The 19609-nt window shown below is 38.2% G+C and overlaps 3 protein-coding genes across 3 annotated transcripts; 2 read left to right on the top strand and 1 right to left on the bottom strand.

The window, feature by feature from the left end:
• Nucleotides 1-10682: 10682 nt before the first annotated feature.
• LOC127797745 (glucan endo-1,3-beta-glucosidase) lies at nucleotides 10683-13118 on the top strand. The gene is made up of 3 exons (XM_052330882.1): nucleotides 10683-12004; nucleotides 12415-12706; nucleotides 12846-13118. Exons 1-3 carry the CDS (start codon nucleotides 10958-10960, stop codon nucleotides 12872-12874), a joined length of 1368 nt encoding a protein of 455 aa, XP_052186842.1. The 5' UTR covers nucleotides 10683-10957; the 3' UTR covers nucleotides 12875-13118.
• A 776-nt stretch (nucleotides 13119-13894) lies between these two features.
• LOC127798084 (outer envelope pore protein 16, chloroplastic) lies at nucleotides 13895-16401 on the top strand. The gene is made up of 6 exons (XM_052331389.1): nucleotides 13895-14119; nucleotides 14213-14264; nucleotides 14678-14709; nucleotides 15469-15502; nucleotides 15611-15678; nucleotides 15909-16401. Exons 1-6 carry the CDS (start codon nucleotides 14006-14008, stop codon nucleotides 16047-16049), a joined length of 441 nt encoding a protein of 146 aa, XP_052187349.1. The 5' UTR covers nucleotides 13895-14005; the 3' UTR covers nucleotides 16050-16401.
• Nucleotides 16402-16654: 253 nt separating this feature from the next.
• LOC127798083 (pentatricopeptide repeat-containing protein At1g07590, mitochondrial-like) lies at nucleotides 16655-19609 on the bottom strand. Its single transcript, XM_052331388.1, has 2 exons — nucleotides 18971-19609; nucleotides 16655-18275 (listed from the first exon to the last, which is right to left on the bottom strand). Exons 1-2 carry the CDS (start codon nucleotides 19319-19321, stop codon nucleotides 17025-17027), a joined length of 1602 nt encoding a protein of 533 aa, XP_052187348.1. The 5' UTR covers nucleotides 19322-19609; the 3' UTR covers nucleotides 16655-17024.

Below are 19609 nucleotides of genomic sequence, written 5' to 3'. Positions count from 1 at the left end.
TAAAAGTGCATATTGACAACTTTTGCCGGCGGTTTTTAAACCGCCGGCAAAGCTTTGACTTTGTCGGCAGATTCCAGTAATTGCTGAAAATTCTTATTTTTACCGATAGTTCAACAAAATCGTTGGTAAATTTTTTTTTCCGGAGGTTAAAAACCGCCGGCAATATTTTCCGATGGACGTATTTCCGGCAGATAAAATTACCGCCAGTAAAAATTTTACCAGTAATTTTTTTACTTTTTCCGGCAGTTTTTTAACCGCCGGAAAAGATCAAACCTCTTGTAATTGTTGGATTTAAAATTACCCTCTCAGTTCTAAATATTTCATAGAACTTTCTTTTAAATCACAAGTGTCGTTATTATGTTAAATTCAAAATATTAATTATGCTTTTTATTATTTTATAAGTTAATTGGTAACAATATTTTCAATTATTACCCTAAAATATTTAATAAGTTAATAAGAATAAAATTATATTTTAAATAATTTAACCAAACACTAAATTTTTTTCATAATAGAATAATTCTTTTTTATAACAGAATATTACTCCTTACGAATTACTTATGATATTTGAGAAGGTACGAATACATTTAATCTTACATTACAAAAACTACTCTTATCATTTTTTGACTCCAATTAAATATAAGAAATTGACAAAAATATCCTTATATATGAAAATCTCTTCCTCTTTTTCAATTTTATCTTATTTCCCCTTTATGGATGCTACCATCTAGGCATCGCTGACAACCTTTTATTGCACTATAGTCTCTCTTAATAAGGGTTATGCTACACGAACAAAAAGGTGGACAAATCGGTAAGCAACTCTCTATCTAAATTACAAATTTGTCAATTACTTTTTCCTCCAAATTTTCTACCCTACTCTCACTCTCTCTCTCTTCTTTTTCTCTTCTTTTTCTCTGTTTCTTCTTCATACTCTCTCTCTATCACACACACTCTATCTCTCTCTCTTTTTCTCCATCGTTGTTCGTCGCCATGATTGTTCTCACTGCCATTGTAGTTGTCGATGCAGCAGCTTTGGTCGTCTTTCACCATGGACGCAGCCACCTCCGCTGACGTTCGCCTCTAGCACAGCCTCAGTCGTTGTTGTTCGTCACCGTTGAACGGCCGGCATCAAAGCTTCTGGTTGCCGTTCTAGCAACTGCCGATGCCTCCATCTCCTTTATCTCTTTCTTTCTTCTTGTTCTCATCGTCGTTCGCCGCCATGGCAAAAGACGGCGAAAGTGGCAGTTGGTGGATGAGAACCTAATCGTGCTAAGGAAGAGAATCCACGAGATGAAATTGATGGAGAGGAACTAGTAGTCGTCAAATTGGATGGAGTGGGAGAAGAATTACTATGCAGGATACAACGATTTTGTGTGTGAAGCAATGGGGTTTCTTTAGGCCAAGCTGATGGACACAAGGTCATGTTTGGCCTTGGGAATGGTAGCGCTCGTTGGTCTCAGCGTGCCGACTTCAATTGTCCTGCTTTTGTTTCATTTGATGGAGATGAGCAGGGAAGTTTTAGCTGTTGTTCATCTCATCACTTAGATGTTTATATACATATATTAAAAAGAATAAAAAAGAAGAAATTGATTGACAGTTTAATTTTGTAAATACTTAGTTGTAAGGGACAACTTTAATCTGCAGTATTCATCTTGTTGAGGTGTGACACCCAACAAGTCCAAGGCAATGATGTTTGGTCGGCTAAGTTATCTATCATAGGCCTCGGCCCCAGGATTGATAGTTTTTTGGAGAGGTCCAATCCCACAAATAAGTGGCCCAACAAGAAGATCGCCTAAATACATTTATCTTGTGTTTGAGGAAAGCTGGGCTTGGCCCAACTGCTCAAACCAAGGACCAAGCCCATTATCTAAAGCCCACAATGCTAAGTCTAAAAGCCCACATATATATACCTAAGTTTAACCTAGCTTCTTCATTTCTGTTGAAGGTGTCTGTTCTCTGGCCGATTCCAACGGAGGTTTGGTTTCTTCTTCTGATCAATTCCATGCAGGTTTGTTTCCCCTATCTTATCTCAACCTATCAAATAACCCTATGGTTATCCTCATATTTGAAGAAATATATCTGGTTCTTGGGAAGTGATTTAGAGATTCATTTTTGAGGAGAGCCGAGAGAGAGGGAAAAGAATGAATGCGAGAAGAGAGAAAGAGCCAAAAGTGAGAAGAGTGTTCTCCTTGGTGGGGTTTCTTCGTCCTTGTGTGGGTGTGCGATTCTCTATTGTGGGTTTTGTGATTGAGGTTGTTTTGGGTGTCAATTGAATCGGTTCTTGGGTTGTGCTTGGAATTGATTCTAGGTTACCTTTTGTGGGTGTCGGATCAATCAATACTGAGCCTTGCAAATCTACCTTCTTCTTCTCCATTGTCAAGCAACAACAGGGAGTTTGTTGTTTTAAATTTTTAGTTTCTGTTCTTTAAGTTTTACTTATTATTTTTGCTATTTCTTTGCCCTAACTATCAGATCTTGTGGTTGTTTTGCGAGGGATAATCTCTACAAAGTGGTATCAGAACCTTGGTGGCTTCATGGGTGGAAGAAATCAACAATTTATTGGCCGATTTCAAGTCTGGAACGTCTTGCAAAAACGTAACCTGGATTTGAATATCCAGCTAGATCTTTTTGCTCCATTCAAATATCAGCGCGTGAGACTCTCCATAGGTTTCTCGATGTTGAGGCGCACCAGTGGGTGCGATGCGTCACTCAACAACACCGACAACAGCGGTGCGTGGTGACTGTAACTGCGGCGCATGGCGGCTTCAATGACTGCAACTCCTAACAGCGTGCTCATATCGACAAGCACGTCACTCCTATGTGGTCGGTTCTTTCAGATTCTCCTTTTCATTTACGGACTGAGTTATTAGTCTGCTTGGTGAGAACTTTCATAACCTAAGTTTAAATTTCCAGCAACTAGCAGGCCATCGGGTGAAGGTGGCCATTAGGTTGGGGGTTACCCTGTGGTGGTAATCAATACATGTTGTTAGAACTAGGGTTATATATGTGATTACTTACCTTCATTAATTGTGATTTAATCTTCTGTGAGGTTGTTGTTTTTTGTTGATTTTCTGTTTGTTTAAGTTGCTGCAAAACTTGTACCCTAACAACTAGTTATTTTCATGTCTTTAGAATTTGTTTCAATTGACATTTAAATGACCCAAAAATAGTCTACTTGAATCTGTTTTTTATCTTGTTTTTTGTGTTGCATTCTTGTGTGCTTTATGCATATCATGGCTGCACATCACTTTGAGTTAAGTGTGTTTAATGGAAAAGGTGATTTTGTAATTTGGCAACAGAAAATGAAAGGAATATTGGTTCAACAAAAGGTTTCAAAAGCAATTGATAACACTTTTGATAAATCTCTCACTAAAGAAGAAAAGCAAGAAAGTGATGAGTTAGCATATATCTCTGTCATCTTACATTTGTCTGACTCAGTTTTACGCAAAGTTGGTAAACATGATACTACTCAAGAACTTTGGAAAAAACTAGAGAAACTCTATTTAACCCAGTCCACTCCTAACAAACTCTTCTTACTTGAAAGTTTCTTTAGCTTTAAAATTGACCCCTCGAAAGATATAGATGATAATCTTAATATTTTTAATAAACTTGTTCAAGATATCACTAATTGTGATGAAAAAATTACCGAAGAATATAAAGCTATCATTTTTTTAAATGCTATTCCCGACATATATAAGAAGGTCAAGAATGTTATTAAATATGGGAGGGAGACCCTTACCCCATATATTGCAATTGAATCTCTTAAATGTAAGGAAAGAGAAATGAAAGTTGAAAAAAATGAGAGAAGAGGTGGGGAAATACATCTTGTGAGGGGAAGGCCTCAAACCAATGGTAGTGAGGGACAAAATAAGAGTGGAAAGAAAAAGGGTAGAAGTAGGTCTAACTCACAGGGGAAGGCAAAAGGTAAAAAATGCTATAGTTGTGGAAAACTAGGGCATTTTATAAAAAACTACTATATAGAGAAAAACAAACAAAAAGAGAAAGAAATGAGTGAGACCAATGTTATATCTTCTCAATGTGATACTGGGGAGGTATATATGTTGATGAACCACCCTCTAAAATTAATCTATCTATGAACTCCCATATGCATAAGTGGATCCTAAACTCCAGTACATCTTTTCATGTCACATCTCATAAACACAGGTTTGAAAACTTGCATGAGTCTGATCATGGGCATGTCATTACGTGTGGTAATGTTGCTTATAAAGTTGTTGGTGTTGGTGACATAACTGTTAGATTTGAAAATGGCTTTGTGCATACACTAAATGGAGTTAGGAACATTCCACAAATGGGTAGAAATCTGATTTTTGTAGGGAAATTAGAAAAGATACGTTTTACGAGTGGGGTTGACGGTAGCATGATTAAAATATTTAAAGGTACTCTTAGAGCCTTTAAGGCAATTAGAAAAAATGGCATATATATATCACATATGTTAAAGTAATTAGTGGCACTACTCCCACTATTGCATCAGTTGACACTGATGATCACACATAAAAGTGGCATAATAGGTTAGCCCACGTAAGTGTTAAGGGACTTAAATTTTTTAACGATAAGGGTGTGTTTGGTAAAGATCAAGTGTTAGATTTGCCATTTTATGACCACTGCGTGCTTGGAAAACACCATAAACTTTCTTTCTCATCTAACAGTCATAAGATGTCTAGGGTCTTAGAGTATATTCATGCAGACTTATGGGGTCCTGGGAGCAATCCCATTTTTGGAGGCAATAAGTACTTTTTGTCCATTATTGACGACTTCTCTAGGCGTGTATGGGTTTATTTGTTAAAAGAAAATTCTGATACTTTTCAAAAATTTAAAAATTAAAAAATTCAATTTGAAAATCAAACTGGCAATAAAATAAAATTTTTGAGAACGGATAATGGTCTTGAGTTTTTTAATGCTAATTTTAACAATATATGCATTGAGAATGGCATCACTAGACATAAAACAATCCATTATACTCCACAACAGAATGAAGTTGCTGAGATGATGAATATAACTCTACTTGACAAAGTTAGGTGTATGATGTTGAGTTCTGGTGTGCCTAAGTCATTCTGGGGTGAGGCTATTATGACTGCTTTCTATTTGATCAATTGGACTCATTCTGTTGTTTTGAATGGTAATACTCCTTATGAACGTTGGTATGGTAAATGTGCGGACTATTTTGTGTTAAGAACCTTTGGTTATGCAACTTTCTCTCATTAGAGTGAGGGAAAACTAGATCCTAGATCTAAAAAGTGTATCTTCTTAGGGTATCCTAAAGGTGTTAAGGGATACACGTTATGGGATAGAAACCAAAAGGGTGTTAAAATTATTATTAGTCGGGATGTCACATTTAATGAAGTAGATATGCCATGTCTTAAGGATGAGTCTGATTTGGTGAGTGAGAAACAACAAGATAATGAAGAGCCCGAGGTTGAGGTGGAAAGAGCGAGTACCCATATTTCCCATTACCCCTAGTAAGGTGGAGAATGATACTCAAGATCAATCTATTACTGAGGGAGAAAGTAGTGAGGATGTGGAAGAGGAACATCCTGTTGACTAAGACCCTTTAACCGATTACAAATTGACTAGAGATAGGAGAGAATACCACATAGGATTCCTCAAATATTAGGAACCGACAATAGTCTTGCTTATGCCAGTTATTAAGAATTACTTGACAAATAGCCAAATACATATGATGAGGCAATTAAAAGTGAAAACTCTAAGGAATGGGTCAAAGCAATGAAAGAATAAAAAATCAAACATGGGAATTAATACCTAAGCCAAAAGACAAATCTTTAGTGGGTTGCAAATGGATTTATAAAGTTAAAGAGGGTACTAGTAGGAATGAACCAATAAGATTTAAAGCTAGGTTGGTAGCTAAGGGGTTCACACAAAAGGAGGGGGTAGACTATAATGAAATCTTTTCTCCTGTTGTCAAATATACTACTATAAAAGTAATGCTTGCCTTAGTTGCACATTTTAATTGGGAACTTGAACAACTAGACGTAAAAACTGTATTCTTGCATGGGGACCTTGAAGAAAAGATTTATATGTCTCAACTTAGGGGTTTTGAAGACAAAGATAAATCTAATCATGTATGTTACCTTAAGAAATCTTTATATGGTTTAAAACAGTCCTCTAGGCAATGGTACAAACACTTGACTCTTTTGTGCATTCCATTGGGTTTAAAAGGAGTGAATTTGATCACTGCTTATATTTTCAACAACAAGATAATAACTATGTGCTCTTATTGTTATATGTTAATGACATGCTTTTAATTGACCCAAATTTGAAGGTGATAAATGAAATAAAAATAACTCTAGATAAAGAATTTGACATGAAAGACCTATGAAATGCTAGAAAAATCCTAGGGATGGAAATTGAGAGGAATATGTCAAATTCATGTTTATTTTTACACCAATCATCTTATGTTCTGAAAATATTGAAAAAATTTGGTATGTTTGATTGTAAACCTGTTTCCTTACCTTTGGCTAGCCATTTCATATTGTCTAAAGAACAGTCACCTGTTAATGAAGAAGAAAAAGAATACATGAGTAAAATACCGTACTCTAATGTCATTGGATCTATAATGTATCTAATGGTGTATACTAAACCTGACTTAGATCATGCAGTTAGTACACTTAGCAAGTTTATGTCTAATCCTGGTCCTAAACACTGGGAAGCACTAAAATGGTTGTTAAGATATCTGAAAGGTTCCTGTGACATTGGCTTAGTGTATAAACATAAAACTAAATGAGTGAAATTAAAAGGATTTACAGATTCTGACTATGCTAGTGATAGGGATAATAGAAACTCCATGTCGTCTATGTGTTTACTTTATGTGATGCTTGCATTAGTTGGAAATCACAACTTCAACACATAGTTGCACTTTCTACCATCAAATCTGAATATATAGCTGCCACTAAAGCAATTAAAGAAACGTTGTGGTTTAAGGGTTTACTTAAAGAACTAAGTGCTTTAAGCAATGGCGTGATTGTATATTCAGATAGTCAATCTGCTATTCACTTGTGCAAAAATCTTGTGTTTCATGAACTCACTAAGAAAATAGATGTCAAACTTCATTTTATACGTGACATTGTATCTCGATATATTGTTAAACTTGAGACAATATTGTCTTAGTATAATCTTTCAGATATGGGACTAAGGTTCTCACATGGCAAAGTTTAGAAATTGTCTTACACTTTTAAACATTGGTAAAGGTAAGTGAATTTTCAATTTATTTGGTACTTGTGTCAACTAATAAATTTATTTGCTTGTGTGGAGGCCTTGTTAGGTATCAAGGTGGAGATTCAACACAGCTGTTTGGTTTGAATTTTGATCCATTAATTAATTAGTGAAATGTATTATTATACGTAGCTGAAAGTATGTACACATATATGGAGTGGGTGTTTATCGGCCCAATATTGATCTCTGGTAAATAGTGATGACCTTCTACTCCTTAATTTGGTGATTATCTTCGTTTCTTTAAATTCAACATTGGCATTGTGTGTTCCATTGCAATGAAGCTTGGCTTCCCATGATGATCTGTCTTTCCTATCAAATTGAATCTCTGCAGGCTTAACACCATAGATGCATGTATGGTTAATTACTAATAAAATACTCTTCTTTTTAATTATATAGAGGATTAAATGTTGATGAAGGTAACGGCATGGGCTAAAAGGCAAAGGCAGCTGATTTTAATAATTATATATAAATATATTATATATTTATGTGTTAGTTTAAGTTTTTAAAACTTATAAACAAAATAGTTAACTCATATAGTATGTTAAGTGTTTTTATGATTTATGATAGGTTAAAATGTGTATTTTTTTGGTTAAAATTTTAAAAATATTAAATGCAATATAATGAACAATAAATATTAAAAATAAATATACATCTTTCTATCAAAATGGTTGGGAACGACGGTGAGAACGAGGAGAGAGAAAGAAATAGAGGAGATAGAGATGTCGGCGATGGCTGGAACGGCGACCAGAAGCTGTGACGTCGATCATTTAATGACAACAATTGAGGTTGCGTCGGAGATGAACAGCAGTAAAGGCGGCTACATCCATGGCGAAATATGGCAGACGCAGTTGCGATGGTGACTACAACGACGATGAGAACAGCCATAGCGACGAACAACTGTGGAGGAAGAAAGCAAGAGAGTACGAGGAAGAAGTAGAGAAAAAGAAGAGAAAATATGAGAATAGAGTAACAAATTTGGGGGGAAAAGTAAATGACAAATTTTTAATTTAGACTGAGAGTTGTCCACCAGTTTGTCCACTGTTTTATTCGTGTTATAGCATAACCCCTCTTAATAAAGCCCTATTGCCATCACGTGACTGACAAGATGGGTTTTTTCCACATTGTAGTAGTGTTTAAACTACTAGGATAAGCGATTAACTATGACAGTCCAACTAAAAGAAGAGAGAAATGAGAAAAAGAAGAAGAAGGAAGAGAGGGAAGTGGTTCGGCTATGGTGATAGTGACAGGATCAATGGGAATTGACTACAAAGGCTATCTTTCACAACAACAATAAGTATCCCTCAATTCTTCTTCTCTTTTCTTTCTTTTTAGGCAAGAAACAACTCACTATTACCATCACCTAACAAAATCTCTCTTGTGAATTAGGAAATTCTCATTGCTTTTGATGAGTTCTCCAATGAAATCCCATTGACTATGATGGGGCACTATAACAAATTTTGGATTAAGAGACATTTAAAAATATCTTAATAGATAGTTTATTGGGGCATTTTAACTATTAAGGCACTAATAATAATGTCACGTGTAATTGTGCCCCAAAAATATATTGAGGCACTTATAAATGTCTCAAAAATAATTATAAATTTAAGTTTATTGCGACACTTAAAAATGTCTCAAAAATCACTATAAATTTATTTTTTACATCCCTCACAAGGCCTTCTCTTAACTCCAATTTACCCCTCATCTCAGCTTAAACCCTGAACATTTCCTTCTTCTTAGACGCGCATGACTACCTAATCTACACATCATCTTATTAATATATGTATCTATATTAATTTTATAGTATATCTAAGTTTCATTAGAATTATTTTATCAGAACCTTTAAGATTTGTCTATTAGGGCACTTCATCAAAGTGTCTCGTTAGAATTATTTTAATAGGACATTTTAAAAATTTTGCCATATTAGATTTGTCTATTAGGACACTTCATTATCATGCCTCATTAGAATTATTTTATTGGGTATTTCTTTAAATTATGCCTTAAAATAATATTTTATAAGGCACTTAGATTTGTTTATTAGGGCGCTTAATTGTTGTGTCTCATTAGAGTTATTCTATTGAGACACTTTTTTAGATTGTGCCTTAAAATAGTATTTTAAATAACACTTTTTAAAAGATACCCTAAAAAAGATGTTTCAACAAATCATTTTTGTTATAGTAAAGGTTTTTAAATTCACAACACGACCATAGTGGTAGTTGTTGGCTTGTGGTCGCCTATGCATTTGCCGACCACTATTTGTTGAGTTTGACGGAACCTAAGTTCATATGGGTTGGTCAAACAAAAAGTTCAACACCTAGATTCATCTAGATTTATGTTTGAATTTAAATCTGCTAAATTTGTGTTCTAATCTAGATTAGTTATGACAATGGTAGTTGACATTTTTTTTTTTAATTATTCAAAATTAGATGAGAGGGGAGAAAAAAAAAGAGAAGATGAAAATAAAATAATTATTTTATCTATTTATTTAATAATAAAAATTATTACTATTTTTAAACAAAAAAGATAATTATTGTAATTAAGTATTATAATTTCTTTTTATAAAAGGGCTCGTACCTAGAGATAGAAAATGGGTTGGGTGGCCCATGGGCAGGCCCGGCCCGCTCGCTTGCCTCATAGACTGGCCCGTTACTGTAGCAAATAGGCCGGGCCGACCCGACTAGCAAAATGAGGGTCGTGCTAGACCAGCAATATGTGGCCCGCGGCCTGGCTCAGCCCGGCCCACCAAAATGGCCCATGGGCCGGCCCACCAACTGGTCTGTTAAAATGGCCCAACCCGGCCCACCAAAAATAAAAAAAATATTTAAAAATTTTTGTTTGTATTTAATAATTATAAACATAATAATTAAAAATTATGTTTCTTGCAAACATAATAATTTTACAAACATCAAAATTATAAGTAAATACTAATAAACATATTTTAAAAAATATTAGTTACATTTGAGAAAAAAATAAAAAATTATATATAAAAAAATTAAAAATAAATTGCTCACAGGCTGGCTCAGCAAGTTCATGGCCCGGCCTGGCCCACTTTGGCCCATTTATTAAGGGCCACAAGGCCGTGTCGAGCCTAAGTTTCCATTTCCTTGGCTCTACTCATCTCGCTCGTGGGCCAAATTCGGCCCGGCCCACCAAATGGGTGGGCCAAGCGGGATGCGGGCCAGGCTGGCCCCGCCCGCCCATTTCTCATCTCTACTCGTACCCTAACAATCAATGGTTTGTTCACTTGATCTCACGCTACACAAAGTGCTATTTCGTTTTCCCTAAGAATAAAAATATCATTTTGAGTCTCTTTTTTTATTCACCTCATTTTTCTCTCCTCTCTTTCTTTCCTCTCACCACTGACTCGTTGTCTTGGAGTCTTATTGTGCCATACTTTCATCACCACCTTGTCAACCCGTTACATCGCCACCATGTCACCTAGCCTCATTGCCTCGCCACCTTGCCTCGTAGTGGGTCAAGGGAGCGAGGTAGGGGGTCAGTTATGGGAGAAATCAGAAAAGAGAGAAAAATGAGATGACGAGAGAGATCCCAAATGACATTTTGACCCTAATTGAACAAAATCGCACACTTATAAATAACTAAATCCAACCCTCACAAGCAACCACGTAAAAATTTTCCCTTCTATTTTCTCCCGAACCAAACATCCTCTCCCCATTTCTTTTCCCAGAGACCCAGACGGCGGAAACCTCTGGATATGGCGAATCCCTCTCAAACTTCCGTTAGGTTACTACACTTTGCCGTGTGCTTCGTCGTCATTTGCCAGGCTATGGCGCTTTACTCCATCGGCGTTAACTACGGTACCGTCGCCGACAACCTGCCGCCACCAGCCCAAGTCGCCGCCTTCATCAAAGACCAAACCTCCGTCGACAGAGTCAAGATCTTCGACACGAGCCCCGACATTCTCCGCGCATTCGCTAACTCCGGCATAGCGATCACCATAACCGCCGGCAACGGCGACATCCCAGCCCTCGCCAAGCTCCCCGCCGCCCAGTCCTGGGTTGCCAACAACGTCCTCCCCTTCTATCCACAAACCAAAATCCACCGCATCGCCGTCGGCAACGAAGTCATCGCCACCTCCGACAAAACCCTCATCGCCCACCTCCTCCCTGCCATGAGAGCCCTTTACTCCGCCCTGAATCTATCTGGGATTACAGACATTCAGGTATCGACGCCTCACTCTCTGGGCATTCTATCAATATCGGACCCACCCAGCTCGGGTCGGTTCCGCCGCGGGTATGATCGGGCCATATTCGCCCCGATTCTAGAATTCCATCTCCAAACGAATACGCCCTTCATGGTTTGCCCGTACCCGTTCTTCGGGTTTACCGATAAGACTCTGGACTACGCTCTGTTCCTACCAAACGACGGCGTATTCGACGAGGCCACAGGTTTGAACTACACGAACATGTTCGATGCCCAATTGGACGCCGTTTACTCGGCGATGAAGAGGGTTGGGTACGGCGACGTGGACATCGTGGTGGCGGAGACCGGGTGGCCGTCCGCTGGGGACCCGAACCAGCCGGGCGTCAACCTGGAAAATGCGGTGTCGTATAACAGGAACCTAGTCAAGCACGTTAATTCCGGCGCCGGCACTCCGTTGATGCCAAACAAGACCTTCGAGACGTACATCTTCTCCTTGTTCAACGAGAATCAGAAGCCGTCGACGTCAGAGCGGAACTTCGGTCTGTTCCGACCGGATTTGTCTCCGGTTTACGACGTGGGCATTTTGCGCGATGGCCAGGTATGCGGCATCTCATCGACAACCAGCTAGTGGATAGCTGTAAGAATTCGCGCTGGACCTCAATCCATTGCATGCTGGAAACGTGTCACTTTTTTTCTTTTTTCTTTTTTGGCCTTTTGCTTTTCCCAGAAGGAAATACGAATAGAACGATGAAAGTAGAATTTATTTATTTATTTATCCTTGGGGATTAAGAGTTGCTTTTGGGATGTCTTCAAGGATTCTTCATTTTTTAATATATTATTTAAAATATTTTTCAATCAAATGGAGACCAATTTGAATTTGATTTTAGAATATAGCATACTTATTTAATTCACTGAAATTTTAAGAAATTGTGTTTCACAGTGGACTAGTATTCTGAATTTATGTGTGACTTAACATTTATTTTTTTTTTTACCTATATTTAAATGCAGAAAGGTGGCTCCACTCCAGTGATGCCCACGGCTGAGGCTCCGTCGGATTCGGGCAAGAAGTGGTGTGTAGCGAAGGAGGAAGCCGCCGACGAAGCCTTGCAGGCGAACCTAGACTTCGTGTGCGGCTCCGGCGTCGACTGCGCCCCAGTACAGAACGATGGCCCATGCTTCGAACCCAACACCGTCCGATCCCATGCATCATTCGCCATGAACTCTTATTATCAGATCAACGGCCGGAACGACTTCGACTGTGATTTCCTCAACACCGGCTTCATTACCCTATCCAACCCCAGTAAGTTCAACAGAAAATTTAAAAAAAAGCTGCTTTTTTTACTTCTTTTAGGTTCAGTTTTAATTGGGATCAACAAATTAATTAAATCTTATTGGAAGTTACTTGACTAAACACCGATGGACCGGCCGGCGGATTGCAGGTTACCAAGAATGCAAGTATGCAGACTGAAAGAGAAGTGCAGCGGCAGGTGGTGGCGAGTGGCTTATCGATCTCTTTCTCCGCCCGGAATTAGTGTCATTTTGTAGCTGCTCACTAGAACAAGCTGATGCTCTATATATTTATGACGACATATGTGGATAATCTAAAGCACCCATATATATATATATATATATAAATCTGAAGCTTTGTATGGGATTATGCTTTAAGAAGCTTCTTCTGTTGCAATGAATTTTCATTGCAGCTTAAATTCGCATATATTAATTGGGTTCATTTTGTTCGAGTAATTTTTATTTTTTTTCACAAGGGAGGATATCTGAAAAAGGAGACGAATGGAAGCAAAGTAGATATTTGATTGCTGAAGCAGACTAAAGTGGATATTAGAAAACGTCACTGCTGCAGATCCAATCAGAACCACCGACACCGAGAGAAGCCGATAAGATTTATATATTAATTATTTCCATCAACCATATATCGTAGCCTTTCAGACAAACCCAAAATAGATGGAAAGCAACTGAGATAGATACAGTAACATGTTGTGTTTTCTTCTCAAGTTCTTAAATTTAAGTTCTTGTACTGACATAAATACAGCAAAAATCATTTTCTTTTGAAGTTCTTAAATTGAAATTCATTTAATAAATAAGTTGCGTTTTGAAAACTGCCCCTTTTGGGCATTGCTCCTTCATCAGGGTAAATATTATGTTGTGAGAGATTTTTCATATTGAGTAATGTTTCATTGGTCAGCAGAGAATAATGGGTGGCTTAAAGTTTTTAAGTTTAAATTTATTCTCTACGTAATTATTGTGAATTATATTTAAATTTACTTTTCTTATCAAAAATTAAGAAATCAAACGACGAAAATCTCCACAATAAAAAGGACATCCAAAGTACGTATTTCACCCAAATGTGATGAGAATTGGAAAAGATTTAACCATTATCTTAACATATAAACATTAACAAGATAAAAAAAAACAAAAATTATAGAGATAGATCATTCTCTACGCTTTGTCAGTTTTGCCCCCTTTTTCCCCATTTCAAGACAGCAGAAGAATACGAAACACTAGAGGGAAGGAGCTGTGATTGAGAGAGAGAGAGAGAGAGGGAAGGAGCTGTGATTGAGAGAGAGAGAGAGAGAGAGAGGAGATGCCGAGGACCGGATTCAGAGGATCAGTCACAAGTCCGAAGGTAGACTTGATAGTGGACATGGGCAATCCCTTCCTCAATCTCACCGTCGACGGCTTCTTGAAGATCGGCACTGTAAAATTCCTCTTTCCTGCTTCTCCGTTGCCATCATCATCAAATATCAGTTCTTTCTTCGCCTTTGGTTTACTTTCTCTTTAAATCTTCCAGGTTGCAGTGGCAAAGACGGCGACCGAGGAAGCATATCACATCGTAAAAACAGGTTCCGTTTTTCTGTCGTTCTTCGCCTTCGTCTTTGTGTCCGTCCATGTCTTGACTGCTTTGATATCTGAATTTAGGGGCTTTATAGTTAATATCCGAATTAATTAACTTCTTCGAGTGAGCTATATGTGATGGAATATTGATGGGTTTTCCTGATATTGACTGCGCGGGTGGGTTAAAACAGATGGAAAGGGTGTATTTTACACTCACCTGTATAAACTGTTAGGCCTTAGTTGTATGAATCAAATGATGTTTTTAGATGATATACTTAGTATGATGCCAAATTTTGCTGTGGCCTTTTGAAGAGTTAATCTAAATTTAATGGCCTGTTGTCAATGTTACTAGTTCGTTATTATATTTTACGTTCATTTGCTGTTCTTGATTTAATGCGTTGAAGTAACATGGTTTTTGCAGGGAGTATTTCTCAACACAAGCTTGAGAATTCGGTGAGAACTCCTTGCCTTCTACCTCATTTCAACTACAGTTTATTAAGGTTTTCCTATTACTGTCGATGGAAAATTCTCCTTATTTGATTTTGAGCACTATCTGTGTTTGAGTGATGCTTCACTTGATTGGGAACTTGTCCTGTATGTGCTCTTGTTTGTAATCCACACAAATCTGTAGATTGTTCTGTTTTTGGGTACACCCTGCTTATATGGGCTGTCAACGTTGATTCATTAGTCCACTGAGATGTGAATATCTGGGATCTCATACCTGATTCCTAGTGGTGGACTGTCTAAAAAGCAGGCATATTCTGCATCTAATTGTGTAACTAATGCAATGGCGCTCTGGAATGCTAACTAGTAGTAAGGAAGAAGTTTATGCAACTTATGGCAATGGCACTCTACTTGTTTTCCCATTGTGACATGGTTATTGCTTTATTGGTTATACAAAACTGTTTTCTGGCAATAATAGGGAAAGTCTTCTTTGAATTGGTAAGGTTGCTGTTTTGTGATCAGAATGTTACGTGTTTGAGTTGTAGAAATAGCCTTTTCACGACTCTAGTAAAGCAAGCAGTAGGGATGCTCTTCAATAGCAAGGAAGATGCTTATCCTGCTAATGGAAATATTGCTGCTTTTGGAGGGATTTAGAGGCCAACGTTCTTATTAGCCATTTGCAGCAGTTTTCATACAACTAACTCTTCTAGCTGTAACAACTTGAAATCTGATGCTTAATCCCACTAAAAGAAGTCCTCCTCATTGCAGTTAAAGAAGATGTGCAAGGAAGGTGCTTATTGGGGTAAGTAACATTCAAATTTGGAACTTGTTAAATGTGAGAACTTATTTATTGGATGTCGAGCAGCTCTAGTGCGATTGGTAGCATGATTTACCGGAAATGCACTGCCAGGAACTATAGCTGGAGTATATGTAGGAATGGAATATGGCATGGAGAGAATACGTGGCACCAGGGACTGGGTAATTTCTACAGTTTGTTGTTTAATTTCATTCCATCTTGTCATCCATGTATAAATTAAAAATTCTTTTCAAATTCCTCAAGGACAACTAGCCTCTTGAGTTCATGTTGAACTTTGTAACACGTTTTGATGTTTTGGCTCATCGTCATTTTGAGTTTGAGCAAGTAATCTTTAATTGACCACGCCCCCGTCTTGTACATTCTTTATCTTTCAAAATTTCATGTGTTGCAGAAGAATGCAATGCTTGGAGGCACCTTGACTGGGGCCTTGGTATCTGCTGCCAGCAACAATAAGGGAGACAAGATCGTGATGGATGCCATTACTGGAGGTGCGGTTGCTACCGCTGCTCTGATCGTAAACTCTCTCACCTGAACAGCAATTCTCCCACCTTTGCGAATGTGAGGAATAAATACTTGAAATGTTTCTTCTGTTAATAAGGGATGACAATTTCCTGATTATGCGTGGTGCTGCTGTTCTGTACTGCTGAATCTATTCAGAGTATAATAACTTTGGGTCAACAACTGTTCTGTTATAGTTAGAATTCAAGCAGCCAATTCCACTTAGTGAGATTAAGGTTTCTGGTGACGAGGACGACCACGATGATAACAGTTCTTGAAGACAAACTTCCCCCCTAGAGCGGTGATATAGGTGTGTGTTAGGGCATGACCCTGCTATAGTTTAGCTTAGCCATGGAGATATATATCTGGTCCTGGTTTTCTTTAAATTCTGGTTTATTTTTGTCAAAATTCCAGATCTAACTCTGTAAAGTTCTAAACAGAATGTCCAAAAGCAAAAAAAAAATGATCTAATTTTCAACGGAGGGAACAGATGGAGGTGAGTGATATATGAACCGGAAATTTTCAACAAATGCTCTCATTTAATCACTGAAATTTCCACGTTCCAAGTAATTGAATTTGCCTCCACTCAGTTTCAAAGATAAATTGAAAGTTCACCAAATATTATCATTAGTGATCAGACTTTTCACACTGCAAATTAAGTGTATAAATTCCATTTGTCAATACGTGCAAACATCAATCTGTCATTCGAAATGACATCCCTATTTTGGTAAGTATAAAATTGCAAAATCTCATCATATAGAGTAGTGACCTTAAATTCAGCATCTCAGAAAGCCCTGGCTAATGAGCAAAAGCAGGATCGAAAATGGGCGTCAGTTACGGCAACTCAGCAACCGTTTGCAGCTATGATTTTTGCAGAACACGAAACTGATAGCAGTAACTGTGATATCCTTCCATGTTTATTGTGTTCGAATTTAAACATGAAATACAAGCATTGTCAGGGGAACAATTGAAACCCAAAAATTTCTTACACAACCAAAGCAACAACAAATTAGGTTTTGAATTGCTCGATCAGCTTCAAGAGGCCATATGTCTCAGAATCTGGCCTGGCCCCTCCCAGAATCATCCGTTTTAATAGATTTGGTTCATAAATCTTTGCCTTGACATAAGCCTTCATCAGGGCATTGTAAACAAAAGTGTACCTAGTATAATTTGCGTATTTTAATTCTTCAAAGAGCTTCTCAGCATTCTCTATATCACCCTTCTCAGCAAAGCTTTCGACTATTGAAAGAGTAGTTTCCAGCCATGGGGTCGATCTCCTGATCCTGGTGCTTGCTGCCAAATTCTTCCCCAACTCTAGTGTTTTCAGTGCTTCATTCACTAACCCGGCTTTCAAGCAACCAAGGGCAAGGTGTCTATACGTTATGGCGTTAGGTTTGCACCCATTTTCTGCCATTTCTTTATACAGCTTTGTTGCTTTAGTAATATACCCAAGTCTGCAATAAACAGACATCATTGAATTAAATTGCTCTGTTAGTTTCAGCCCTTGCTCTGACTTCATCTCCAACCAAAGCTGTTCAGCACAACTTAGAACCCCAATCCTCCCAAATGCTTCAATCGCCAGCACGAAACTCCTTGACTTAACATGAGGCAGTTCTCGCAAAATACCCCAAGTTCGCTCCAGCTCTTTCTCCTTGCCCAGATACCCGTACAATATGAGGAGGACATCTAATGTTGACCAGTTATTCCCTGTTGCTGACTTCTCCACTGCTTCAACATAGGTCTCACAAACCGTATACAGTCTTGCCACAGCATGTGCGGTTGCTAATATACAGAAAGATATCTCATTTGGCTCAACATTTGCTTGCTTCATATCACCAAATGCTCTTAGCAGTCCTTCGATATTGTGTTCATTAGCTTCAATTTTCATCAGGATGTTGTATGTAGAGACATGTGGATCAACCTTATCAGCCTTCATTTGTCTGAGGATCCTTGTGATGGCTTTCTTACGGCTTGGCGAAGAATGAAGGATGATAAGGCGGTTGAAAATCAAGTATGAGATGCGATGACCCAGATCCCTCATTTTCTTCATGTATGCAAGTGAAAGCCGTATCATGCCTTTATCCAAGCATGCAATGATAAGATTGTTGTACAGCAACTCATTTTGGAATTCGGATGGGACACAAGAAAAAAGTTTCTCCCCTTTTGATACACCATGAAGCTTAGCCGTGAATTCTAATAGATATGAGTAGTCTAGTTCCTTTGGCCTGTAGGGCCTCTCCCTGATCACCCATTCCATCACCTGTAAAAGGTTGTTGGTAGATAGTAAACCTCAGACTCAATTAAATGCTTGTTCTTGTTTCTACATCCTACTGATAGAACTTATAAGTAGTTATTAGAATGCTATTTCATGCTCAGATTATGCTTACTAAAATAACTGTGAACGTACAACATTTAAACATAATCTAATATACAGATCATACTTAACGGGACAGCATCACAATGACTGTTTTTCTTTTTTTCTTTTTTGTTCTTGTTCTTTAAAATCCTAACCCCTAGACAACTCTCTCTCTCTCTCTCTCTCTCTCCAAGCATAGAAATTTGATAAAATGATCAATCAATCCAATTTCTTGAACCCTATAGAATGAAGAACTAATTTTTGTGTAAAATCTTCCTAATGAGCACAGGTATTTAGAAACTGGGTACCAGCAATACGACCCAAAATTCTAATAGATGCTTCAGTTGTCCACCCTTCAGCAACTAAATAGTAAACCCACAAAACGGATTGGCCGTGGCAATGAAATTAGTCGATGCGTTTCGGTACATTATTGCCTACAGTATTAATTCAATGGAGCAGTTGACAAAAAAACTTGCATAGATAAGTTCAACATTCCCTGCATTTACCTAATTGTGCAACTGGCACAGTTCTTTTCGGCACATTTACAAACAGGTGGTGAGCTTTGTATAGCTATGGAAGGGAAGAGAAAATCTTTTCACCTCGAGTGCGCGTTTGTTCAGTCGAAGCTTGCGCAAACGGTTGATGGCGTGAAAGATATTGCCTCTGTGGACGGGAAAGCCGTCGCCCATCCAGCTCTGGAACGCCGCCCCAACAGGGTCTCCCTTCGGGAGCCTCTGTATCCTCCAACACAGGCTCTTGGTCTCTTCTTCTCTCTGGTGACTGGAAACCGGACGGTCGTTCTCAGACGACTGATGAGGCGTCGGGTTATAGGAGGAGGAGGAGGAGGAGGATAAACGCAAATGAATTTGGTTGGGAGAAGAAGAGAGGTCAAGTGTTGGACATTTTGGGCCAAAGAAGCTCCTACGACACAGAAGGGCTACTGCTTTCATGCTTAACCATTGCCAAACTCACTGATAAGACCGTCGTCCTCACAAAGCGGATAAATCAGCAATGTGTTCCAGAACGAGGAGGATTGGATCGCCTCAGCTCAGCCTCAAGAAATAAAACCCAGTTCCACTACAACCTCGCTCTCAAAATTTCGAGACTATCATCCTCCAGCCAGCCCCCTGCCCCAATAAGAGTATTAATTAATTAAATAAAAATAAAAAGAAGACATCTTTCTCGATCGGCGATTCATCATGATAATAAATAGTGAAGACTGAAGAGAAGAATGTAAT

This window comes from Diospyros lotus, chromosome 3, assembly GCF_014633365.1.
Source record: "Diospyros lotus cultivar Yz01 chromosome 3, ASM1463336v1, whole genome shotgun sequence".
NCBI lineage: Eukaryota > Viridiplantae > Streptophyta > Magnoliopsida > Ericales > Ebenaceae > Diospyros > Diospyros lotus.
The sequence above is the reverse complement of the archived record's forward strand: the minus strand, read 5'-3'. Positions and strand labels throughout refer to the sequence as shown.